At 37.9% G+C, this 26,651-nt stretch overlaps 1 protein-coding gene across 2 annotated transcripts in view; it reads right to left on the bottom strand.

Moving 5' to 3' along the window:
• CDKL5 (cyclin dependent kinase like 5) overlaps positions 1 to 26,651 on the bottom strand; it is a 77,757-nt gene that overhangs the window by 20,042 nt on the left and 31,064 nt on the right. For both annotated transcript variants that reach the window (XM_089511696.1, XM_089511697.1), the window contains exons 4-12: positions 24,007 to 24,052; positions 20,268 to 20,404; positions 16,052 to 16,172; positions 12,267 to 12,326; positions 8,897 to 8,987; positions 6,069 to 6,258; positions 4,817 to 4,897; positions 3,809 to 3,960; positions 2,165 to 3,182 (exon numbers count right to left, since the gene is read on the bottom strand). In XM_089511696.1, the coding sequence (XP_089367822.1) occupies positions 2,165 to 3,182; positions 3,809 to 3,960; positions 4,817 to 4,897; positions 6,069 to 6,258; positions 8,897 to 8,987; positions 12,267 to 12,326; positions 16,052 to 16,172; positions 20,268 to 20,404; positions 24,007 to 24,052 (1,896 nt within the window). The remainder of the gene's footprint in view (positions 1 to 2,164; positions 3,183 to 3,808; positions 3,961 to 4,816; positions 4,898 to 6,068; positions 6,259 to 8,896; positions 8,988 to 12,266; positions 12,327 to 16,051; positions 16,173 to 20,267; positions 20,405 to 24,006; positions 24,053 to 26,651) is intronic.

Here is a 26,651-nt window from a genome sequence, read left to right as displayed (position 1 = left end):
TCCTTTAAATCTGCAGGGGTTAGGTTTCAGGTTCCCTGTAGATGCCAAAAACCCACAAATAATCTCATCCCTCATTATTAAATGGCAGCAACGTGAACACATACACTACTACAGCATGTCAGCATTCACGTCATTGCCATTTACTCCTATGGCCCGTGATGATCTACAAATGATTGAATTTGTGGATCTGAAGTCTGCAGATCCGAAAGACTAACTCTAACCAACAATACCACCCTAGCAATCCTACTAAAAAAATGCTTTTGGATAGGAACACAGGGTAAAGGCTGAAGATTAGTAGATGAAAAAGAGGAAAAATATAGTGATCATCTGATATACTAGAACAAATAAGTCTTTATATGTTTAATCAAATAAATGTTTATATTTATACATCTACTCAAATAATATCAGTTCATATCATAAGGTACATACTATGTAAAATTGTGTCCTAATGCGTAAAAAGCTAACATGATGTACGGTATATTTTACACCGTTTATATTTTTTGTATAACATAGTTTATATTTTAAACAGAATAGAGATACTGCTCATTTCATCTACTTCCAAGGAGATACTTTCCTATTTCCAACTCTTCTTGCTCCCTTCTTATATCATGCTACAACTTTCAGTGAGCATTACATCAATCTATGTTATAGAAAGTGACATATCTTAGAAAGCCAATCATGTGTGGCATTTACCTTTTTTTAAAACAGGGAAATAAAATAGGGAACCACTAAAGTTGGGTGGCAATAGCAGAAGTCAAATAAGTGGTTTATTTAGCCCTGCTAGATCAGACCCTGTTCATGAAGCACTATTATTTCTAACAAATATGCAGATAATTCCAAGGATCTCCTACAAGGTTCCTTCCTGCTGTTTATGTTGTGGCAGCTATTTATCAGAGATATAACGGTTCAAAATGTGGAGGCTAAATTTTGCATTCATAGCCATTTGACACATTCCTGTTCTATGACTTCATCTATTCCCTTTTTATAGCAATACAAATCCAAGGCCATATATTACTACATCTTGCAGCAAAAACATTTGGCAGTTTAAGGCAGTTTGAAAATATTTTCAGACTGAAAAATATGTTTAGGGGATTGGGAGGCTTCAGAGGTTTTGGGGAGGGGGCTTCAGGTGAAAAATGGCAGATTTGGCAAGACAGACATGGCTACAGGCTGCATGTTCTTCACCCCTGGTCTACAGGCTGGTTCTTACAAATTGTTTTAGGCTATGTTACATCTTAGCTAGCATTCTCTGATTATAAACAATGGTTTTAATTTCTATTTTGCTTTTGTATGGAGGAGCATCAGATTATCATTTAGGGTCCAATTACATCTATCATGAAGAAAATGACAGATGTGACATTTTATTAGCAAGTGAACAGCAGGGGAAATAATGAAATCATCACTACACTTAGCTTTTGACAACTATGACCGATCTGTGGAAACAGAAGGGAAGGAGGAAAAGTGAGATCCTAAAACCCATTCATGACATTCGGCTGACTCTGAATGAGGTTGACAAATTTCCTGTTTTCTACACAGGAAAAAGGAAACCATAGAATATGTAGGGGAAAAGGCTTGCATAACTTCTACAGTTCCAACCTGAATGGAAACCACAAAAGGACTGAAAAGCTCCTGCTCTTAGCATTTGAGTAAACATGGCAAAATAAGTCAAACTCAAAAGAAAGGGAGAAGTCAAATGCCAAGCAAGCTGATGGACTCTGTTCAATTTGGTGAACCACGAGGCCTATGTTTATGATCAAAACCAAGATTTCATTTACTACATTTAAATCTGGTAGTACAGTTGTGTACTGATTTTTATAAAATCAGAAGATAGGTGGAAGAAAATCCAGAAAGCCTTGGATTTTTTGCACTTAAAACCTGCTCTTCCCTTTTCCATTACCAAAATCAAGCTTTCACTTCAAACATTATTTCAAGAAGCATAGGAACATGAACTCTCTGTAATACTCTAGACAGAAGAGTTATCAAAACAAAAATGAATCTTGTGACACTTAACATTTGGCATTATTAAGCCAAATTTCAAAAATTCATAGATCACATGACCATATTTTAGATAATAGAGCAGTAGTTCCCAATGCAAATCATAGCTTGATTCTCAAATTCACTCAAACAGTGTGTGGGTGTCTCTGAATCAACAATTTAAACTAACCCTGTTTGTATCTTCTGTACAGTCTTCACGCGAAGAGCCAACAGATCTTGTGAGTGACTTATGCTGCACCTGTGGAGATAACAGTTGGAGGCTATTTGCTCTGGCTGCCATCCCTTGCCCTACGCTTAAGCCACCCTCTGAGCCCTTTGTCCTCACTCTGTCCCGGCTCACATACATAGAATGTCTATGAGGGCGCTGCTGTGAAGAAAAAGGACTTGTGTAACCTAGACCATAAGAAAAAGATTCATGGGGAGCAGATAAAGAATGTGAATGGGTTCCATCCATGTGATCTGGCAATTTCAACTCCTCCATGGTTTTGGAATGTCTTGTAGATGGTCTTCGGGATTCAAGTGTACCATCACTTCTATTATTTCTCCCAGAAGGACTGAGCAAAGTTCTGTTGTCAGTATGGCAAGGTGGTGCTGCTGTGGTAGGAGAGTTCAAGTCCAAGCAGCTGGATGGAAAATACCTACTGTTGTTTGGTTCAGCAACTTGAACTCTAGCCTCAGACAGATTACCCACAGATTTGGAATCTGTTAGAGCCCCATGACTTTTTGATTTGGTTCGATAGGAGGGACTCTTTGAAGACTGAGGAATAGTATCAATATAGCTGTGACGACTGTGCCTTTCACCTGGTTGCAGTGTACCAGTTTTGCTTTGAGAACTTTCCATAAATGAGTGCCGATTATGCTGAGATCTGGAATTTGACTTTAGGTATTTTGTACCTGGACCATCTGAAGCCTTGGGATCTGAACTAAAATCAAATTCAGTTTTTGTCTTTGCTTCCTTTGGACTCAGAAGATGTGGTATGTTGTTATTAGTTAGATCCTTGCTTCCAGATCCAGGTGGGTTGTTTGACTTTTTTGGAAGCATTGGGCTATGTGCAGTTACAGGAAGATTTCCATTTAGAAAGCTTTCAGTTGTTGGAAGAGCTTCTTCTCTCTGTAGTCCAACTCCTATATCTTTGCTGTTTGATCTGTGATGTGATTGTACAACCGTGCTTTTGCTAGCTTGATTTCTATATTATAAACACACAAAAAAGCACATGTTAATTTCAACTGCTATAGTAAATCAGCAGTAGAATGAGAACTCATAAAATCAAAATGCATATACCTCAAATGGACATAAAAATGAACTAAGGAGTAATGTGTTCATTCTGTTTTTAATACAAATAATTCATAAATAACAGACTAAAAATATTATCTGGCACAGAAACACAATTTTTCTCCAAAATATTGTCCTAATAGAATGGATCTATCAACCAGTATGCTGAAGAAACACTAATGTCATCTGTAGTGATGTCCCAACAATCTGACCCCACTTCTAGGATATGTCGCAGAAGCTCTAATCAAAACCACTGAGATGGTGCTCTTCACTAGAACCACTTCCCCAACAGCTTCAACTGTCTACTGGAGAACTGAGCCACTTTCCAATAACAAGAAAGTGCCTTTTCATTTGAAATGCAAACTAATGTGAGCACAGAAGCCGGTTTATATTTTCTTTATTAGGAAGTCCATTAAAGAAGCAGATTTTTTTACATACAACAGTCATATAACTCAATTTAAACTACTATTCTTTTTCTTCTTTATCAGGCTGGTGAACAAAAAATAACTTTGGCGCTGATAATTACTTACAGTCATTTACCTGTTGGATAAGGTGTTGCTATCTCCATGATAAGGTTTTCTTTTAGATGACCGGGAGGGTGAACGATCCAAGAGCCTCTGAGTTTGGAATGCTGGGTGGTTCAGACACTGTTCTGTCAAGTATCTATCAGCTGGATCCAGTTTCAGCAAGTTCTTTTGAACAGAAATTCATGTTTAAGAAACAATGCTGAGATGAATGGCATTAAAAGCAAAAATATTTATTTAAAATTTATTAAATAATTTACAAAAAGTATTATGGACAATTTGAATCTATTTATCAACAACCTGGAAATATTTATCTGTTTTACCCACTCTCACTCACTCACTCACTCACTCACTCACTCACTCACTCACTCACTCACATACACTGAATCTTGAATCTAAAATGTTAAGGCACAAAATCTATTGTTAACTCCCTTCCCACTACAGACAAATATACTTATATCAAGAATGAAAAAGTCCTAGGAGCTGGTTAGTACTGCCACCTTTACAAATTGGACCCTGGGTTAATCCAGAGAGCAGCAACCATGTTTATTTTCTTATCTGAGTCTAAATAAATATCAGTTGGTTCCAATTTTCATAAACAATTTTGTTTATTCATTTGCTTCAATAAGTTGCAGAAGGCATATATTGGACTAAACAAGACTACTGCAGATCCAACTACTATGATTAACAATGTATTAACAAATGGCTTCAGTTATTGTCTAAAATAACTAGATGGTAATTAAATATCTGCTACACTTTGCAAATATTTCTACGTATCTGTAATATATGATTCATGCTGCTTTAACAGAAAATGGACAAAAACAAGTTGACATAAAGATAAAAGTCATAAGAACAGGTGCTAAAGGTACCCAATAACAGATATATTATCCAAGACCACCTCACATGTTTGAAGCAGATATATTTTTAACATAACAAAGTAAGTCACACGCTTTTACTATTAAGATGAGTATACTAAAAGGGCCACTGGGAACAGAAAACTACAGAAGAATAACAACATTCCTACCTTCATAAGGTCAAGTAAAACGCCACTTAAGATTCCTAAATATCTCCTTTCCAAAGATTGTGGATGGTTGACTGCTGGGAACTGTATAAAAATACATATAACACATATACACAATCTTAGAAAACTTGTCAAAATATTATTTGTATCGTATGCTGTCAAAAGCAGCAAGATGATAAGTTAATAAAACCTTGAAACCTATTTGAGATTCTTCATACACAATCCTCACAAATAATGCAAAATTAATTACAGTTGGCCCTCAACATTCTCAGGGGTTATAAGTGCAAAATCTTTGGGAAAATGGGAAAACCCCAAGTGTTTTAAGCCCCCACCACGCAACCATGCATGCTATAGGCTCTGCTGCTGCAAAAATTTCAACCACACTCTGAGGCTGCCTCCATCTTGATCCACTGCCTGAGTTAACAGTCTCCAAGCCTTCCCCACCACTGCCTTCTAGGATGACGATATTGCTACAGAAATCTTCAGTGTCGCTGTCCTTCTCTCGAAGAAAAAGAAGACAATGACACTAAAAGAGATTTTTTTCAGCAGCAACCGTGGTATGACAGGGCGGTCATTTCCTTTCCTGTCAACGGCCCTTTCCAACCCATGGTATGCATGGTCTGCGATAGAGGTGGCTTCTGCCTGCCACTCACCTGTCTGCTCTCTTGCCTATCTGCTTACTTTTTGTGCTGCTGGCTGGCTCATTTTGTTTCCCTCACTCAGCCCACATTCCTCTCTGGCAGATTCTCCACCTGCCGCTGCTTGCTGGCTGCATCCGCCCCTTTCAGCCTCTGCCCTCTCAGGTTCCCAAGGGCAATGTTAAACTGAGGCCAGCAGGAGTAAGAGGGGCAACAGGTAAGTGGGGAAAGAGGGGACATTTGCTGAAGCACCAACATGCAGCCCCACTTTGCCTTAGTCCCCATTCCGCCTCACAATGATGTTAAACCAAAGTCAGCCAGTGAGAGGCAGCAGGGAAGGAGTGGGTGTTTGTCAAAACAGCAACATCCATCTCCACATTTTCCACCGCACACTTTTGCCCCTCCCACTTTACTTGGCATTGACCTAATATCAACATTTTTGCAGATCTCAATAATTCAGTGCTATCATAATTAACCATAAATAGGGATTTGAAAACAATAATGTAATATCACAGTAATGTAACTAAATTAATAATGTAAAATCAGGAAGATCATTTTGGTAGACACACTTAGTAAATTAGCTACTTCAGAATATGCATGGAAAATGTATGCATTACCCGTAGTCCATGGAAACGGGGATTACTGTAGAAAAGCTTCATTTGCTCTGCAGGAAGTGGTCCTAGCACCTTTTGGATTGTAAAAAGTTGGTCAATTTCACTTTCTCCAGGAAACAATGGCTGTCCATCACTCAGTTCTCCAAGAATACAGCCTACAGACCACATATCTACAGATTTGCCATAAGGGGCTCTGAAAAGAAAGCACATTGTTATTGCTACTTGGCAAACTAATGCAAATATGAAAATTAACTGATTTCCATTTCCCCCAATATTGATACAAAGGACACAAATCGGTATCCAAGATCTTGCATCTTTATAAAGGAAGCTCTCATTTCTCCCCTCACCCAAGATCATTTGTTACAAAGTATAAAATCCTGCTCCCAAGCAAATGATTTAACAGATTTATGATACAGGGAAATATACTAATTTAATTTTCAGTACAATTTATGGAACTGGACCAACTCTGACTGCCTTTATAGTAATTCATATCAGAAACAGATTTCAAAGATTTATTAATGCTTTCGTTCGTTCATCTATGTGTGGACCTTACAGATAAACAGAACCAATGACTTAAGGACTTTTGATTGTGTAGGTCATTTAGTCAACAATGTTCTCTTTCTTAAGCAAAAGCGATATGATATTTACAACAGTAGTGAAGGCTCAAATAATGTACTAAAAAATAAAATCAATGTTTTTTCCAAAAAACATTACATTTCTTTCAGTAGAAGGCTTATGCACCTGAAATGTCAGGCAGTGAACTCCTGAGCAAGTTGTAAGACTAAGGCCTGAAACAGATGGGCCAAAAGAAGTGGCTTCTGGCATTTAGATGACACATGCCCCCAAAGCAGCTGGAAGCTGCTCCCAGACCGCCATGTGCGTTCTACATGAGGCAACCCTTGTACCAAACCCAGAAGCTTCAGCTAGTGCAGAATATGGCTGCTAAGTTGGTCACTGGATGTCCCAGGGCTGACCATATAACACCGATTCTGCATGATCTCCATTGGCTGCCTGTTCGCTTCCGGGCACAATACAAGGTGTTGGTTATAACCTATAAAGCCCTAAATGGCTTGGGCCCAGGGTACTTGGAGGACCGCCTCTCCCCATATAGTCCGCCCCGCACACTCAGGTCGTCTGGGAAGAATCTGTTGAGGATCCCGATAACGAGATATGTATCAACCTCACAAAGGGCCTTTTCTATCTCGGCCCCTGGGATCTGGAACACCCTTACTGAGGAACTCCGCTCCGCCACCTCCCTGGATCTCTTTAAAAAGAGACTTAAGACCTTCCTGTTTTGGCAAGCCTTCCCCGATGCTCCTTGATGATATATAACTCCCCTCTATATGTACAGCATTATCGAGCACATTAGCTGGCCTTGATTTGATGTATGGTTTTAATCTGTTTTTTGAAATGTTTTTATTGAAGTTTTATTTATGTATTGCAATTTTTATCCTGTATTTTGTATTTGATATTGCAATTTTTACCTGTACTCTGCTATGATCAACACAGAATAGCAGTTTATAAATAAAACTTATATATAAATAAATAAACTTATATATAAAGGTGGCCTGAAGCTACCAGAAAAAGGAGTGAATTTAATCCGTTCCTGCCGGTGGCCTGGTTGCCTTGGTTCTGTGCCAATCATGGTTGGAGGGGCCAGAGGCTGCTTCTTGCTGCCCACCTGGTTCACCCCTTACTAATCTTTGTTAAGTGATACTAAGAAAATTCCACAACCTAGAATTTGTCCCTAGCAAATATAGCACTTGTGTAGTTCAGAAACCACAGCAGACTTATTCTTAAATTAAAAATGCAAATCAGTTTGTTCAATATGTAGTGCCTGACACCTAAAAAGTATGCAGATCTAATTAGATGAAAATATCTTGGAAAATATTTTGTCTTAAACATTCTTTGGTCTCTTTCTTTTACAGTCACATGAATTGACTTTATCCAAGGAAATGATATCTGAGATACTTCCTTTGCAGTGATACACATAGCTAATTATGAATTAAGGTCAAAGTCATATGTGAAGGATATATTTACTGCCCAAATTATTCCTAAAACCTATGTCCAAGATAAAAAAAAGCAACAGCTTAGAGATGGACATACTCTGTGACATATGTACACACACCCATACAAATGCATGCACATGCTCTCATCTGTGAGAACATGCATGCCAGCCCAAGAAACACAAAAGAAGTGCAGAAGCCGGTCATCAATAGGGAGGCTGGGAGCAATAAAGAAGAGAGATACAAACTGACTAGGTATTTTGCGTACATGAATTCATGTGCTGAAGACTATGAATGATAGACAGAAAAACTAAAGAAGATTCTAAAGTGTTTCAACAAGTCAATATGTGGCATATGTGTTACTGTTTAGTGGTAAGGAAAGGGTTTATAACACACAACATTCTGACCTCTATGGACTTTATGATTTGATGGATTCATCAATTCATGCAAATGGATGCCTCTGCTAATGGATGCCCAAACATTTATTTTGGGTGTTTTTTCTGTTGGCCATTTCTATCTTATGTTATGTGTAGGGATAAGAAACTTGCTCAAAAACCAAATCAAATCATATATTAACAAGATTTTGTTTAGGTCAGTCAGTCTTCAAGGGGGGAAAGCATTCAGTTTAGTTCTGACTATCATAGCTACACAAGGCAAATAAACAGCCAAGACAATAATTTGTTCTGCTCCATAAACTGTAGCCATATTGTATGAAGCAGTATATTCTATCAGCATTAGAATAAATATGCATTAATAAATAATGGATAAGATGAGTAAGATTTACAAAATGCCAAGCATCTACCTACATATTCCAAGAATACTTACCCAAGCAAGAGTTCAGGTGAACGATACCACCTGGTGGCCACATACTCTGTGTAATTAGCATTGCTTCCTTCTGACAAATTCCGTGCAAAACCTGCATTAAGGTAATTTGAAAAATCACTTAGAACACATTTACTTTTTAAAAAAACTTTTCAAGTTTAAAAGTTTCTTAAAATGAAATGCTCAGATCATTTCTATCTAGTTTGTTTTTGTGTATTAACGTGATTATTCCACATGAAAGCAGCCCTGCCACTACTCTATTAAAACACTACATCAACAATCCTCCACTTTTGGTGTGCCTTTTTCACTTAGAAAAGACTAGAGCGCTGCACTCTGTATCATGGGCATCGATACCATAGTAAACAGCAAGAACCATTTTGCATGCTACACAGAAGCAGCTTGAAAGGAAACATGACTTGTGCCCACCTGCTTCTCCATCTCAAACAAAATGAGAGTGGCAACAAATACAGAAAAAGGACCTATATAACCTTTTACACTAGACCTAGAAATGTGGGGGGAAATCTAAATAATCCAGTGTATTCTTTCACTTCTTCTGCATAATGAGTGACGTAGATCATCCAATAGGGCCATGGTATCTTCTACTCAGATTCTCCTCTTGCCTTCTGGAAGTTCACATAACAAACTTCTCACTACTGTGGGGGAAAGAGGTGGCCTCTTTAAGACTCATATCCACAAGATAGAAAGTTCTAGCCCCTATGTTACTGCTGTGTGAGAAAATGGTACTCTCTTTCTAGGGCAAATTCTTAAAAACCTGCTGGGATTCATTTCCTACTAGAAGGAAGAGAACTATTTCTAGCAAGAAACAGCCTTCCAGATGACAGATCACATGCTAAACAACTGCTTATAAGATATCGATATAAGAGAAGGAGCATCTCTAGAAATGGAAGAATTATAGTAACAGCTTGTGGGAATTCTTGTGTAAGTACATTTATAGAAGACTGTTAGTGTATGAGGATTTTATTAGTGCACAAAATCTGAGATTCAACCCAGATGCTCATTTGGCACAAACTAACATTCAAGGTTTTGACTGAATATACAACTGAATTACTTTATCTGCATGGTGCTTTTGACCCATCTGTACACATTCAACACACTTTGATCTTTCCTTGGACTAAGCAAAATCCTATGCAGTGTTTTATGTAAATGTTCAAATGACGAATGCTGGAGTAGTGGGAGGGAAACACTCTCAAACATAGCAGATGTATTGGAGAATGAAACACCAGAATGCAATAACCAAGTACTGTACATCTGTTATAATTAGTCTATGCCTAGTACTCTTCCTTCTACATTCTTACAAGAAAAAAACCACACCCACACAACATGTGTCTAAGCAGCTGCCTACTGCAAATTATGCATGCATACAACCCAGTCCAGCCAAGATGTAACAGACATGCACAGGCTACACCGTTTAAAGGCCTTTTTGTATAGCCCTTGTACTCTTAGTAGAAACCTAAAAGAACACAATAGATTGCTAATTTCCAGGGTGATCCAAAAATATTTATTGAGTTCACTGAAATTTAATCCCTATTGAATGTATACATTCAAGGCACAGTAGAAGTTTAAGCTTTCAAGTAACCTTCTCCATAAACCTTTCCTCTGTCAACAAACCTCTGCAGGCAGACTGCAGAGGACTTTGGTGTGTGTGTGAGGATTTACACTGGGTACTGGCCAGGCTCACTAAGGGTCAAAGTTGCCCTACTTAAATCAAAAGGGTTCTGCTGCTGCTTATTACAATACAAATAATAATTATAATTAAAGTAATGAAACTCACCAACTGCTGTATAAAAGCATACTGATTTTTAAAAAGAGCAAGGTTTCATGCAGGCTTTCTTTTTCTACCAGTCACAGTAAGAAAGCAATCTTTCAGAAAAGCTTATCTGCTATTACTGAGCATTTTCCTGAAGAACTCCAATAAACCTCCAAGGAACTACACAATTTTTGAAGTCAGATTGAAAACTACTGTCGTCAAAGAAAGCCTGAACACTCCATACACACAGTTCTAAAAGCTAAGATTTCCCATAGAAAACAAAAATAGAATTTAATTTTAATGGTGGAAACAATACTGAATATCGTTTAAAGACATTTGGTACCATTACTACTGATCTGCTCATCTGTTCAACACACATAGCTAACGATTTCCCCCACTATGTGAGTTGTTTGCATGTTGTCCTTTCTGTACAGTCTGTGGCCCCCACAAATGTTGTTGGGCAATAACTCACACCATTCTTTACTGGTTTGGTTTTCCATTTAAATTTTAGTTTCAAATAAAATTAGTTTTAGGCCTTGTATGGATTTAAATTTTCAACATTACATATTTTAATGTTTTTGAGGTAGCATTTTTCAAATATATTTGCCACTTTTTATACGTGCTGGTTATAATATATTTGTATCTGTACACATGATTAATGCATAAATGTGTGTATTACAGTCCGTCCTCGCCTTACGCGGGGGATCCGTTCCGGATCCCTCCGCGTAAGGCGAATTCCGCCTATGCTCGAGCCCCATTGGAAACAATGGGGCCCGTGTGCGGTGGGGCGCAACGGGCGCGCGCACCCATTCAATTGAATGGGATGCGCCGCCCCACGCACGGCCCGCGGCTTGAGTGTGTATGCTCAAGGACGCGTATGGCGCGCCCGCGTATGGCACAGGCGCACTGTATATGGTACAATGTATAAACGTGTGTCGTATATGTTAGACCCCCAACACAGTGTCCCGTATCCTTCACCATGTTGGCTACAGTCCAGTCCAGTAACTATCAGAAAGCCATATTCTCTATGCCCAGATCTAGCTCACTGGTGGGCAGCAGCAGCAGGATGATGGACTACTGGTTTGGTCAAGCTCTCTCATATTTTTCTTTTTTAAACATAAAAACCAAGAACATGTGGCTATATAAGCTACACCCACACATACATCCACACTTAAATGTTTTAAACAATTTGTTTCTTTCTTTAAACATTAATTTATTTAATTAAAATTAATCCATAAATAAATATACCCTTGCATTGCCCTCTATGGAAAACCTTATGTTGCCATCTTAAGAAGCCTTACTGCCTTTCTAAATTGTTCCTGGTTTCAGGAAGAAACAGTCCTACTGTTAACAAACCTAATAAAAACTATATGTTAAACTAATACCATCCATACAATACATATTAAAGTCTGAGACACAGTTCTTTATTTATTGAGTATGATTGCAGGTTACTAATTTAAATAAAATAGATTTAAAACAAGGGTAAGGGATTTTTCAGGTAGCACTTAACTTAAATTTTAAGTTTAATTATAAATTAAAGACATACAATACACAAAAATATTTTTAAAATAAACTGATGCATAACAAAATGAAAAACAATCTTACCAAAGTCACACAATTTTAAAATATCATTGTGACTTATTAAGAGATTCTCTGGCTTGATATCTGAAATATTAAATGCACAGATATATGTCAACAAATAATAGTACACACTTTAGTCTGCATTATTAATTTAACAGAATTTTTTAATACTAGTTCTTTTAACAAGAATATTTAACAAATACTATTATCTGTGTGTTTCTGAAAGTGATTATCAAATGGGTTTGAAAATCAAAGGCAAAATCCAACTAAAATTACGTATTCATTCAAGAGTGTTGTTTTCAACTGGAAATATTGAAACATATCATAGCACTCACCTTGACTTTTTCTCTAATTGCAAGTAATCATACACAAGACAGAAAGAGAGAGACACTAAATAATTCAAGGTATGCTAAAATAGTGTAAAAGCTTACTGTTCTGAGATGCAAAGAGCAATCTGTAACTATGTGAGTTAGCCCTTGCATTTCCCATGTGAGAAGCTGGAATTGCATGATCTGATAGAATATTCTTCTTCTCATCTCCCTCGCCTTTCGATTTCCTTCTACAGCCCTGTCTTAACCAGATTTAAATGGAATGAAAGAATAGAAACTCATCTCTTGCAAGCTTGTAATCACTGAAATGTGTGACAGTGAACTGTTCCCCTGCACCTTAGAAAAATGGGCAAAATGTCTCATTTTCTAGTAGGCACAAAACAGCATAACAATGTGGGACATAGCCAAACCCGTTTGCCTTAAAGGTTGGGATGGCTGGAAGCCATCTCACAAAACATGCTGAAGTACCCGCCTTCTGAACCCCTCCCCCTTTTGCTGATTTACACTAATCTATTTTATAATGCTGAATAAAAATAGAGGGTATGTTCCAAACTGTAGCCTTACATCTTTCCAGCAGAATTGAATCTATAGCAAGCACCTATATAATTGCCACTGTACCCACATACTCTTTGGCTTAGACTGCTTTGCCAATCATAGCAGTGTAGAATGCAAAACTTGATACACTAAGCAAACATAGTCTTTGATTACTGAACTGCTGACCTAATATGCACGAATTAAATGATATAAATTGCTTACATTTTTCAAAATAGTTTTGTATAACTACCACATGTTGAACATCTAGCATATGTCACCTTTTCAGCCATGAGAGGTTAAATCCAGGACAGAAAGAATTAAGATCTAAAACATTAATTACTTTTGATAAAAGTAACATGAAATCATCCACAATATACATCCTACCTGAAAGTGACATAAGCTGCTCATCTCCATCTGACCACTCACAATTGTCTCTATCATTTTTCACAATATAAGACCACTTGCCCTTGGCATCTCTCTCTCTCTCTCTCTTCAATCTCATTTGAGGCACACTGATCTGATTCAGCAATCAGGTGGGTTTACACTTCCACTCAGTAGCTTTCTCAATTTTTAGCTCAAAATGCTTAGTTTACTTTTATTTTTTGCTATTTTTTTTTAATTTTTTTTGGTAGAATCAGGATAAGAAATTAATAAGTTTTCATCATCTGAATGTGAATTGATTTGTTTTAATTTTTAATTTCTTAGTAGATTGTACACAAGTAACAGCATGAATAACTCTGAAGGTACCAAGTTTTCAATTTGTTCCTTTAGAACATCTGTGTCCCATGACAAATAGGTAAACATTCTGGACTGAGGGCAGCAACAGATATTACTAAAGATTCTGTTAAGTTAAGAGACATACCAAACAGAGTGTCAGCTGAGATTAAGGTACTTGCAACAGCACTGTAGCAACTAAAAACATCTTTCTCAACAAGTGTTCAAAGCTTTTAAATAATGCAATTTGCAGATACCAAGGATATAGATTCATCAAACCTGTAGATGCTGCACTCTGTGCTATATTCAAAGCAGAAAGTAAAAGCATGGCAAGCTACAAACTCTGACTAAAGCCATCATTCAGAGGAGGGTACACAGGCATCCAGTTGTCAAACCTGGTAATCATTAATAGCCAGAAATGATTGAATGGGATTCTCAAAATCGCAACTATCCTCAGCTGAAGCCATCAAACCACCTAATCTCATTCATTTGTTTGCACCACCGTTTTTAATAATTGTTTTCTTAATTCTTTTTTCCTATCCAAACTTTCGTCTACAAAATCTCTTTGATGTAATCCTTTGCTTTTTCTTTCTTTTTCCTTTGAATCTTTCTCTTCCATTTAATCTGCTTTTTAAAACAAAACACACACAGAGCTGACTACATTTCTTGTTGTAAATACAATGATCTTTAAACCAACTTTCTCGCCTTCACTCTCACTAGAGAACTGAAATATTTTTCTTAATGAAATTTCTGCTGCTGAAGTGGGGACTTATGTATTATATTTATTTGTATCCCGCTCTTATCCCAGAACTGGGACTCAGAGCAGCTTCAGAATATTAAAAAACAGTACAATTAAAAACATAATAAACTGCATCAACATTTTTTTTGATATGGTACAACATCCCAGCCTGTCCTTATAACAATTCCTTAAAAGCCTGTGTGAATAGGTAGGTCTTCACCTGCCCATGGAAGGCCATCAAGGAGGAAGCCATTCTGATCTCTCTCGACAGGGACTTCCAGAGTCTAGGGCAGCCACCGAGAAGGCCCTCTTTCACATCCCCACCAACCATGCTTGTGATGGTGTTTGGACGGAGAGGAGGACCTCTCCAGTTCATACAAGGAGATATGGGTGGGATACAAACCGCCATATAGTACGTATAGGATACGTACTAGGGTTAGGAAGGGGCGGTGCTTCCGCACCCCCCTAACCCTAGTACGTATCCTATATGTACAAGATGGCGGCGCCCCTTCTACATGGGCGCCGCCATCTTTACGTACTGGACGCATAGCGTCCAGACGTGTCGCGGCGCCTATGACGTCGCGAGTCCGCGCCAGGCGCCTCGCGACGTCATAGAGGCGCCGCAAGAAGAAGCTCCGAAATGGAGCTTCTTTTTTGCTCCGCGCGGGAGCCGCGCGGTTTGACTGCTGCAGCTCCCGCGCGGAGCAAACGGCGGCGGCGGGGAAGCGCCGCAAAGCGGCGGTTTGTATCCCGCCATGGTCTGTCAAATAGTGTGGACCTGAGCCATATATACTTGCTGTTCAGCCACAACATGAACAGCTCTAAAGCATGTTTCTTAGCTTGCTGCTGAATTTTTTTTATTTTTTAGCAACACTACAAAAATATAAAACAGCAAACTAACAAAGACAAAGAATACAATAATTAGGATTCCTAACTAATAATTTAACAAAAAAGACAAAGCTTTTTCGTTAGAGAATACATGTCATATTACTACTTCCAGGGTAACTCTGCCCTACACTTTGTTAATTTTCTTCTAGAACAGTCTGTTCTCTCAGAGGTTTATCACACTATACTCTTAATGAGCCATGATTCCAGTGTGACTCCTCTAGCTGCCTCCTGCTGCATTCTGGGACTGGCAGTTTTAAGGAGGGGTATTTAGAATTCTCAGGCAGAGAAAAATACCCCTCCTTAAAACTGCCAATCCCAGAATGCAGCAGGAGGCAGCTAGAGGAGTCACACTGGAATCATAGCTCGTTAAGAGTATAGTGTGATAAACATCATACTCTCCATGAACAACCGAGGAGGAGTTAATTTTACTTTAAGGGCACAAATATATAGTATATTAAAGCTGGGTGGGTTGCCCTCTGTACCTTGTTCCATATTGAACAGTTTTAAAGAAAACAATAATGAATTATCAGTGAAGTTATATTGATTTTAGAACTTCAAAATGCTTCCAAATTTTGCCTGTAAGAGAGTTTCTCTGATATACTCACCTCTATGAACAATATCATTTTTATGACACCAATGAATTGCTTTAATTAGCTGGTATATATAGCTTTTTACTTTTTCAGGTGGGACTCCATTTGGCATTTCTTCCAGCAGTTCAAGCATATTCTACAAGTTAAACATAATTATATTAGAGGTTAAATGGAGGTTGACCCAGATTACCTCTAAAATATTTTGCAGAAGCACAAGTAGACAAGTAATCATGCAGTATGACACTTTGAACTGTTAATCCAATATTAATACTGTAAACTAAATTCATTCCAAGCATAAATCTGTCTTTCAAGTTTGGCTAATTAACCAGAAAAATTGATTTAGTTAAACTTCTGGGTCTCTATCAGTACAAAGAGGTCACTCCTTGTTTCACAAAAGTAACTGTTCAGAATATTGTTACAAATAATGTAAACAAACAAAAACATAACTGGAGTAATTGCAGCAGAAAAAAATACAGCTGCTCCCATGAACCTCCCTAATCCAATCTGGCGGCTTCCAAAACAACCAGGATCTAACACCTATCATTTATGGCATTTCTCTCAGAGGCTAAATCGTGGGTGGGCAAAGTGTAGCCCTACAGATTTTGTTGGTTGCAGCTGCCAAGAAACTAGCCAGCATAGCCAATGGTGAGGAATGATGGGAACTGAAGCCCAACAATATCTGTACTGTGGCACTTTTCCAGCTCCTAAACTAGGCATAAAACTAGAACTTGGTAGTATGGAGAAACAACTAATCCAGGTAGGTAGAAATTATCCTGTATCCAAGATGTTGAAGAAAACAGGGTCTTTGGTCTATTGTACAGGATCTAGACTTTCAGTCTAGAGACCTGTACAATAACCTATAGATATTGTACTATCCCGCAAAGACCAGAAATTGCAACAGCATTTTTTTTTTACCACAGTGACCAAATCTCGCAGATAGCAAAGACAGTCTGGCAGAGGACTGTGGGAGGTGTGATCTGAAAAAGGAACATTTCCAAAACATTGCCTTATTCTGCTCAATGGCAGATGCACATCTGATGGTGGCAGAACACAAACTGAAGTATCTGATGATTTCAGTGAGCAGGCAGGTTCATAAAGCAAGAGAATGTCTTTAAGGTATCATACAGATCTTTAAACAGAAGAAATCTACTTCTTGAGTTGTATTTAGATATAATGAGCCAGTGTAGATCAACCAACAACCAATGTGATCCAATGTGATATAGGTAGTAGTATGGATAGAAGTCTGGATGCAGCATATTGTCCCAACAACAGTTTAAAAGTAACACCCTACAGAGAATGCATAGTTGACCAGCCTGGATTTGACCAAGGAATGCATAACATCTAGCTGTCTTCCCACAAAAGGGCCCAGTTGTCAATGTTCCTACAGACAGACTAGGATCAAAGCTGATAGGCAGGTAGCAGCTGTAATTGAAATTGCTTTTAGATTGCTTCTGACACATTGTATATTCATTTTTGATTCACTGCCTCATCTTCTGAAACAGGGTTTGGTGAGTTGTTGTTGTTGTTTTTTTAAAAAAAGACAACTGGTTCTAAATTGTAGAAACAGACATACCATATTGTCTTAAAACACTGGAATGTGTTCCAAACAATTTTCTCTAAGATTTGTTGTTTTTGTCAGCAGTATTTTTAAAACAATGTAAAACCTGCAACATTTGCAAGGACTGAAAGTGGGATGAATACCCTTTATGGGAAAGTATTCCTTTTTTAAAGTACTGTACCTTCAACTCTCATGAGGAAGGGAAACAGAACAACAAAGAAGAAAGGGGGAAATAACCTTCACATAGATTTGAAGAAATAAAATATATGTGGTTAGAATGCAATCATCTGGTTAGCCATTGCAAGATCCATGTTCCATGTTATTCCATTTAAACAAAAAGTAAAAAAGGAGCCTTATGGAACCTTTAAGATGAACAATTATTTTAAAATGATCTGCTGGATATTCCAATCTACTTTCTCAGAATATTTATTCAATATGAGAGCCTTGGGTATATACAGATGATTACATGGTTGTGAGGTAGGATCAGAGTGAAAAAGGACTGCAGCTCTCAGTGGTGATGTAGGACTATGTGCTGCAATAAACAAACAAACAAGCTTCATTTATATACCGCTTCATACTGCCTAAGCAGTGTCTAAGCGGTTTACAACTGTAAGCTAATTTGCCCCAAGAATCTGGGTACTCATTTTAGCGACCTCGGAAGGATGCAAGCCTGAGTCAAGCTTGAGCCCTTTTGCTGGTCTTGAACTCGCAACCTTGTGGTTTTGAGTAAGTGGCTGCAGTACAGGCATTTAACCACTGCGCCTCCTAAAGACTTAGACATATTACAGTGTGGAAGAAAAACTGGACACAGATTTTACTGATTACAACTGAAAAGGCTGGCTCTGCAAAAGCCACAGATACTTTTAATGGGCAGTCTGTTGGCCAATAAATCACCTACTAGGCAGGACTCCACATGGGAGAAAGCCATTGCATGGTTCTCCTGCCAATTGGACTTAAAGGCAGACACCGTCCCAAATTGGATATGTTTCTTAGTTTCAATCCAAGCTTCCAGGCCCACCCAACCCCACCCCAATTTATCCAAATCCATGGCCAACCTGCCAAAAGTTTTGACTGAGTTAATATAAACAAACAAATAAAAAACAAGGTAATAAGTCAAGGGGGCACTTTCATATGGAATGCAGGAATTTAATCAGGCAGACAGTTTTATGTCCCCCAGGTGGACCTGAGTAAAATCTTTGACAGTAAGGCTGGCCTGGGAAAACCTTCCCCTTACAGCTAGTCAATCCATCCCTATTGGCCAACTGTTCCCATCCTTCCCCAGAGTGTGGGAGAGCACAAGATAAGCTGTGGCATGCAACACTATTTCCCCCACCCACCACTTTATTGTCCCACTGCACAGGTGCAAACAGGAATCCCAGGTAAGGCTGGGCTCCTTTGCTAAATGACAACTGCCTTCAGGGGTAGTTAGTGGGTATGCTGCTGCAGTATGAAACCACTCTTATTTGCTCCTCCCACAGTTGCTCTGATTTGGATGAGAGCTCTGCTAGTGCTGGACCTCTGCAGGGATGGGCACAGTTCCAATCCAATTCAGAAAATTTGTGGAGGAGGAGCAGCAGTAAAAAGCAAGAGTGAAATTCTTTTCCCCACAGAGAAAGTTCCACTGACTGCACTTGACTGTATAATTAATACTGTATTAAGTGTTAATAATACAGTCAGGGGCTCAGAAGCATTAAATGAAGAAAATGGGAGGGACTGAACTTTTAGCCAAGAATTCCAACATGATTGAATTTTCATCCCCACTGTTTTCATTCAGTTTTTCAAGACTGATATATTTAAAGCTGCGCATTACAGGCTTACAAGATACACCATACTAATAAAGGAATTTATACAACTAGATATTTATCAGTTATTAACTGATGTTCAAAATGTAATTTAGCATTCTTTCAATGTCCAAATTTCTGTAAGAAAGAACTAATTTTCTGTTTTTATCACTTAATTTATATCCTGCCTTTCACCCAGTGTAGGATTCAAGATGGCATACAATATAGTAAATGCATAATACGAATTTAAAAATGCCTTAATACAAAAATTAAAACACAAAGCACACTGCTAAGAACATTTTAAGCAGTTTGTGATCATAAGCAATAATATCATACTAATAAATATTTGTAAATATTCTGCTTTTTGCTCTTCTGTAAAATGTACCTAGAACTGCAAACAAAACAATGTATTACAAAACCCTGTAATCCATACAAAATGCAAAAAACAAAATGGGACACAGCGCAGCTAGCAATAAAAATCAAATGAAGAAATAAAATAAAACCAGGCTGAATAAAGTCACATGATATTTAAAAGGAGTTAACACACATCAATAAAGGGAAAAGGAAATGATCAAAGAATTTACAGTTTTTTATTCCAACAGAAATGATATTACTAAGTCTTTGAAGTCATTAATTTATTGCATAATGTTGCAGTACCTTTATTTTACCTTTTTTTCCTCATGATTAAGAGAAAATTGGCTAAAAATGAGAATGGAACCTAATATAGGAAAGCTAGGTTTACCCATTCCTTGTTGCCCTTCTTCTTCTAGGCACACAGCCTTTTTATATTGGCATTCCTTTGATAATTAAGCTGCAGGAGGTTTTTTTTTAAGCTGGACAGGTATTTTTAGTCATATGCATCAACTTTCCTCCATCTAAATAACGAACTTACTTTTTCTACATACTCAAACACCAAATATAGTTTTCCTCTCCTTCTGAAAGCTTCTTTTAGTTCCACTATGTTCTCCTGTTTCAAAGTACGGAGCATTTTAAGTTCTCGTAAGGTGGTTTCTTTGACCTCTTCATTTTCTGAAAGTTAAAGAAAAGTTGGTAAACTTTACTACTACACTGCTTCCCACCGGCAGCACAGAGGAAATAACCTGTCCCAAACATTTACAGCAAGCACAAGACTAACAATGTTTCAAAATACAAAACACAGAATAGTGTTTCAGTCATTTAACTATTAAGCCATAATATGAAAGCTATGAATTAAATGTCTGTAACATAAAAACTATGACTTAAATGGCTGTAGAATATCTGAACTGGTTTACTTCAACAGACACAACTCATTTTCCAAAAATTAATCCAAATCTCCTTTGTTGTTTGCCTGCCTTTGGACAAGTTTGTCTGAAATGTATTTACTTTTTATTTATTGTTCTTTCACTGCTGGCCTGTGGCTACTAACTAAATTCCTCCTGAAAATGTAGCTTTAAGTATCATTAAGAATAGTACAGAACATTATCCAATACCATTCCTTACTGCAAATGAACAACAAATGAATTAGTCTCACAGACATAAAAATGTAGAAAAAATAGTGGAGAGCACCAACAAGAACAAATCAGTGTGCAATTTGGGAAGGTGCTTCCGTAGCACAGCAGAAATCCTTAAATCTTTCTAAATCAACTTCCTTCCAACTCCAAAACACTTCTTCCTCCACTCCTTCTATCCCATCAGTGCTCTAGCCCCTTTATTGTCCAAAAGGCACATTTCCAGAACACTGCCCTATAGAAAAGCAGTTGGGGAAGAAGAGACATACCTCAGTTACACTTACGACAACAAGCAAATGGGAACTACTGGTGAATAAAAATACAGACAGACCTCTGTATCCATGGATTCTTTATCCATGGATTGAAGCATCCATGGCTTGAACATTTTCATATATATATATATATATATATATATATATATATATATTACAAAAAGCAAACTAAAAACAATTTCATATTAGGAAGACCATTTTACCATTCCATTGTATATAATGGCACTTGAGTTTTCCCCGATTTTGGTATCCATGGAGGGTCCTGGAAAGAAACTCCAGCAGATACTGTACTTGAATCAGGATGAAAGAGTACAGGGATGAACTCACTATGTGAGTACAAATATACTAGGCTTCTATTAATCAGGCACCAGGCAGCCTTGGAATCATGTGCAACAAGAAACATGGGTCTTCCTATTCTTACTTGGACCCTGCTCTGGAATGTGCAGAGAAAAAGTGGGTCAACAGGATGTCTTCTTCTACTTCCTGATAACACAGAGCATACCTAGGGCTCCAGACTTAGTGCAGGTTCGTCACCTGCTTCTCTTCCCGATAGGGCACTTTAACTCACCCCAGCCAATCTGGGAAAAGAGGTTCCTCCTTAGGTCTGCCTGGGACGCTAAAAAGGAGATATCTGCTGCATAGACAACAGTCAGCTGACATTCAAACTTTGCATTTGGGGAGTTTCATGGTACTGCAGTTGACGTTTGGCTACTCCCATCCAGTGTATTGTTGTTTCAACTTTGATGTGAGTGGCTTTCACATTGGGTCTGGCCGAGAAGTAGAACTATGTGTCTCTTTACAACAGTGGCTCCCAAACTTTGATCTGCTGGATATTTTCAACTTCAGTTCCCATAATTTCTGACTGTTGGCCAAGCTGGCTGCAGTTTCCAGGAGTTGAAGTCCAAAACATCTCGAGGACCAAAGCCTGGGAATCATTGTTTTACAATATACTGATAAGCAGGAACACTGGGGCCACAGCTAAACACCAGATGAACAGGTCACCTCCAAGATGTTCCCCAAAAAAAAGTTTACTAGGGAGCTGTCTGCATTGCAGAAATAATCCAGTTTGACACCACTTTAACTGCCATGGTTCAGTGCTATGGAATTCTGGGAATTGTAGTTTTGTGAAACATTTAATTTCCTTTGTCAGAGAGCTCTGGTGCCACAACAAACTGCAATTCCCAGAATTCCACAGCATTGAACCATGGCAGAAAAAAAAAATGTGTCAAACTGAATTGTTTCTGCCATGCAGATGCAGCCTAAAACAGCATAAGGCACACAGAATACAAGTTTCATGACTTAATTAGTCACAGAATTTATTGAGTAGATAAACTTACGATGCTTGCATGTATATCATTTATTCCATACATTAATTGCAACAGCACTGAATGAACTAACCAGAGTATTATTACATTTTCTTTCACCACCATACTAATACATTTGTGTATTTGGGAGAAGTGGTATCTGGATGCAAGTGATGTACAGTCTTGAAGAATGATTTACAAGATACAGAACTGATGTTATCCACTGAACACCACTACAGTTTTCTGCTCTTGACCTACTAAGTGCTGTCGCCTTTATTGGACAACAGGATTTCAACAGGGAACCAGGGCAAAGAGCAGTAAGTTTCCATATGTCCAGTGTAGTGTCATGGATTTTTGCTCTCTTAGGCATCAAGAAATAATTTTTAAAATCCTGCATTTTGTCATCTGACAGCTCTTACCTTACGCAGGAGGTAAGAGGAAAATGACATTTGATGTCTTTAAAAAAGGGATAAACCTTCTCACAGAATATCCCAGGATCTAGTTCCTGCTGTTTTACTAACTGCAGAAGGATTCACAATTCAGCTATACGGTCTGTTTTTTCCTCATTTATACATGGGATACAGAATGTGCAACAGAAAGTGGATTATGTAGCAGAACCAGCTCTATGACATTCAACAAACTGATAAACAGGAAATCCATGTGACATTATTTAAAATTGCTCTAGAGTTTATATCCAGCACTTCAAGAAACAGTTAAGTGTAGGTGAAATTGAACTTAGTGTCACCATAGCAAATCTCTTTTCAAAATGGAGACTTCTGTGCTTTTTAATAAAAGGTTTGAAAACTGAAGACTAAAGCAGAAGCATCACTGATAACTAGTGATAACTATACTTTTATTGATGCAGCCTAAAATTGCATTGGCCTTTTTAGCTGCCACATCACACTGTTGACTCATGTTCAACTTGTGGTCTACTTGGACTCCTAGATCCCTTTCACACATAGTTTCATTCAGCCAGGTGTCCCCATCCTATGTGTGTGCATTTCATTTTTCCACCCCAAGTGCAACATCTTACATTTCTCTGTGTTGAATTTCATTTTGTTAGCTTTGGCCCAGCTTTCTAGTCTATTCAGGTCATTTTCAATTTTGATCCTGTCCTCTGGGGTATTAGCTATTCCTCCTAATTTGGTGTCATCTGCAAATTTGATAAGTATGCCCCCAATTCTGTCATGCAAGTCATTGATAAAGATGTTGAATAGCACTGGGCCCAGGATTACCAAAAATGTAATCTTTTTTTAAAGGCCTTGGTTAGAGAGAGCCCCAGGTGAGGAAAAAAAATCCACAATAAAATCTATCTACATTTCAGAAACCTCCTAAACACTATTTCAGGAAGCCTTATCACAAGAAGTTTTGGAAAAGCACTGTGGTCTCATCATGTCCCCCCTTTTGACACACAGCAATATATCCTTATTCCTGTAAATTACTCTACTTAATATCAGAAATTAATCAATGTTCATTACAATCATATTAAAATGATGAATTATCATAGGACACAAAATTAATAAATTTCATTACAAATACATTCATATATACAAATGGGGAAAAGTTACCTTCACTGTCTTTGAATTTCTTAATGGCCACAATTTCATGTGTCTCCTACAAAACAAACACAGCAAAATGAGCTGTTTCTCCAAAAGATCAAAGTTTCCCCCTTACCCAACAGATACAAAATTCCTCAACAGATACAAAATTTAAATAAATATTGGGCTCTGTTTCCCATTACATGTCTGATGAGAAGCAGGAAAGGGCCTGCATGGCTCTGGTACTTCAATTGTGGAATGTCCTTCTCTCCAAGGCCCAAAACATTGATCTCATTTGAGTGCTCAATTTAAACAGCAATGTTTGCTCAAGGTTTTGGGGATCAGTAGTAATAGCTTGGTTTTTATCTAATGGACTGTTATAATTGATGCTGAAAAGTTTTGACTATCTAAGTGGTCTTACAGTGTTTTAAGTTGTGTGTGTTTTAACTAAACCCCACCTCTAAATCTTTGAATATAAGGCAGGATAGGAATATTATCTACAATACAGAATGCTTTGTTCTATGGCAGCCATCAGGACCTCATGGTAGACACTTCCAAAACTGATGTATTGCTTGTCATCTGAACTGCAGTGCTGACTTTGAAGCTAAAATTCTAGTCCCCAGAGAGGATATTTCTTGAAACAAAAGGAGGGGGACAGCCACCATTCAATAGGAGCTCATGACAGACAACTAAAAATCTGGCATAGTTGTCATCCAAGTTACAAGGCCCAATTTCAAGTTGAATTCAAAATAGGTTACAAGTGTAGAAACCCACTTACTGGTAGTACACCGGTAAGCGATATAGAAATATACTTGCTATTGCTATTGCCCACTTGTACCTTGGAAAAATGACACAAACATGTTTTAAAATGGAACACCATACATCATAAAAGCAAGTAAGAATCAGAGGTATTTAATATATCCATTGCCTTTCAAATACTGCAGTTAAACCTGGCACAAAATTCACATTCTTTGAATTACAAAGATTAATATTCTATGATAAGCATTCATTGGCATCTGCATGCTCAGACAGAGTGACTATCTATACAAAATAAAACACCCTGCAACCCTGCAGCAGTTGGTGCAATTTCAAAAGATCCTGCAGCTTTTCAACCGCAGAATCTAAGAGTATAACCCAAATGTAGCTCTCCAATCATAATACAAAATTTGTTATCTCAGGGAATGTGTCTATGTTTTTATTTTAATCTTTTTTTAAAAAAAATCAATTCATACATTCTCCCCCTCCACATAGGCCCATACCATATCTCCAGCAGTCATCTTCCTCTTTCATTACAGATTCTTTGGGCACAGCACATGTCAGTTTTGGAAATTATTTTATCTGGTTATGCCTCTTACACCATAATATCCAACAAGTGATCCAATTCATATTTTCAGTAAAATATACTGTACGTCATCAGACCTGAGAGAGAGAGAGAAAGGCCTGCCAGCTCCACCAGGCCTGGCCTAAAGGAAGGAGAGCCCTCCCTCCAGTCCATCTGCCATGGTCCAGGCCTCAGAGGGAGAGAAGAACTGCTAGACCTGATCTTCTTCCCCACTAACATTCCCTTCTCCTTTCATGTCGTGTCTTTTTAGATTAGAATTAACCATTTTGTAAGCCGCTCTGAGAGCTTTTGTGGCTGAAGAGTGGGGTAAAAATACTCCAAATAAATAAATAATTAAATTAATAAAAGCAACCATCCATCTTTGCTTTCATCTATCATACATGGTACCTAGATTTTTAACAGTGGGTTCCTTCAAATCACACAGCTTGGGTACAAAAAATACTTCCACAGTTTGTGGCTTTTTTGTTTTGTTTTGGGGTTTTGTTTTGTTTTTTGGTGGGCAGGGGTTGCTGATTGTCTGTCCAGTGCCAATCCTGGGGATAAAGAAGCTCAATCACCAAAAAAATCAAAATATATTTAATTTAAAAACTGGGAACTGGAAAAAAATGTCATTCCAATTTATCACTCCTGAAAAAAACCTAAACACAAAAACTACAGGAAATTACTTTGCTGCTTGTTTCTGATAAAGTAGCAGCAAGATACAGATGGTACTGCATGTGAATTACTCTTTACATAAACATGGCAATGTTCCATATTTGCTATAAATGTTAATTGGTTTCAGGAGGATAGCTTGGCACTTGGTTAAGATGCAAGCTATGAAAGCTGGTGGATTGGCAAGCAAAGCAGTGACTTTTCAATAATCTTAACCATTTAAAAAGCTTTCACTTAAGGATTCATACAATCCTAAAGATACTAAATGCAAATTGTATTCTTAATGATATTTTTAAACACTTTCACATAAGGATTCATACAATCCTGAAGACCATAAAGTCAAATCATATTCTTATTTCTCAGGTAGAAGGCCATGTCACTCACACTTAGATGCCCTGAAAGCATTTTAGCTGAACACTATGGAATATAAATAGATCGGAGAAGAACAATCCTACACTGAGGGCTATGTCAATTGACGAATTATAGCAGAATTCAACTGACACCTTACTGTGCTGGTAGAACACAAGACATGCTAAAAACATGAGAGATACACTGGAAGAACACCAGAGATGCACTGGCAGCACTGTTCTGCCAGCACAGATATGCTAACAAGGTAGTTAAAATGGGGCAAAGTCAATGGCAGCATGGGAAGAAGCACACTTACATTGTATTCTATGCCCTT

This window comes from Sceloporus occidentalis, unplaced genomic scaffold (genome assembly GCF_023333645.1).
Source record: "Sceloporus occidentalis isolate IW3139 unplaced genomic scaffold, rSceOcc1.0.p SCAF_2, whole genome shotgun sequence".
Classification (NCBI taxonomy): Eukaryota; Metazoa; Chordata; class Lepidosauria; order Squamata; family Phrynosomatidae; genus Sceloporus; species Sceloporus occidentalis.
The sequence above is the reverse complement of the archived record's forward strand: the minus strand, read 5'-3'. Positions and strand labels throughout refer to the sequence as shown.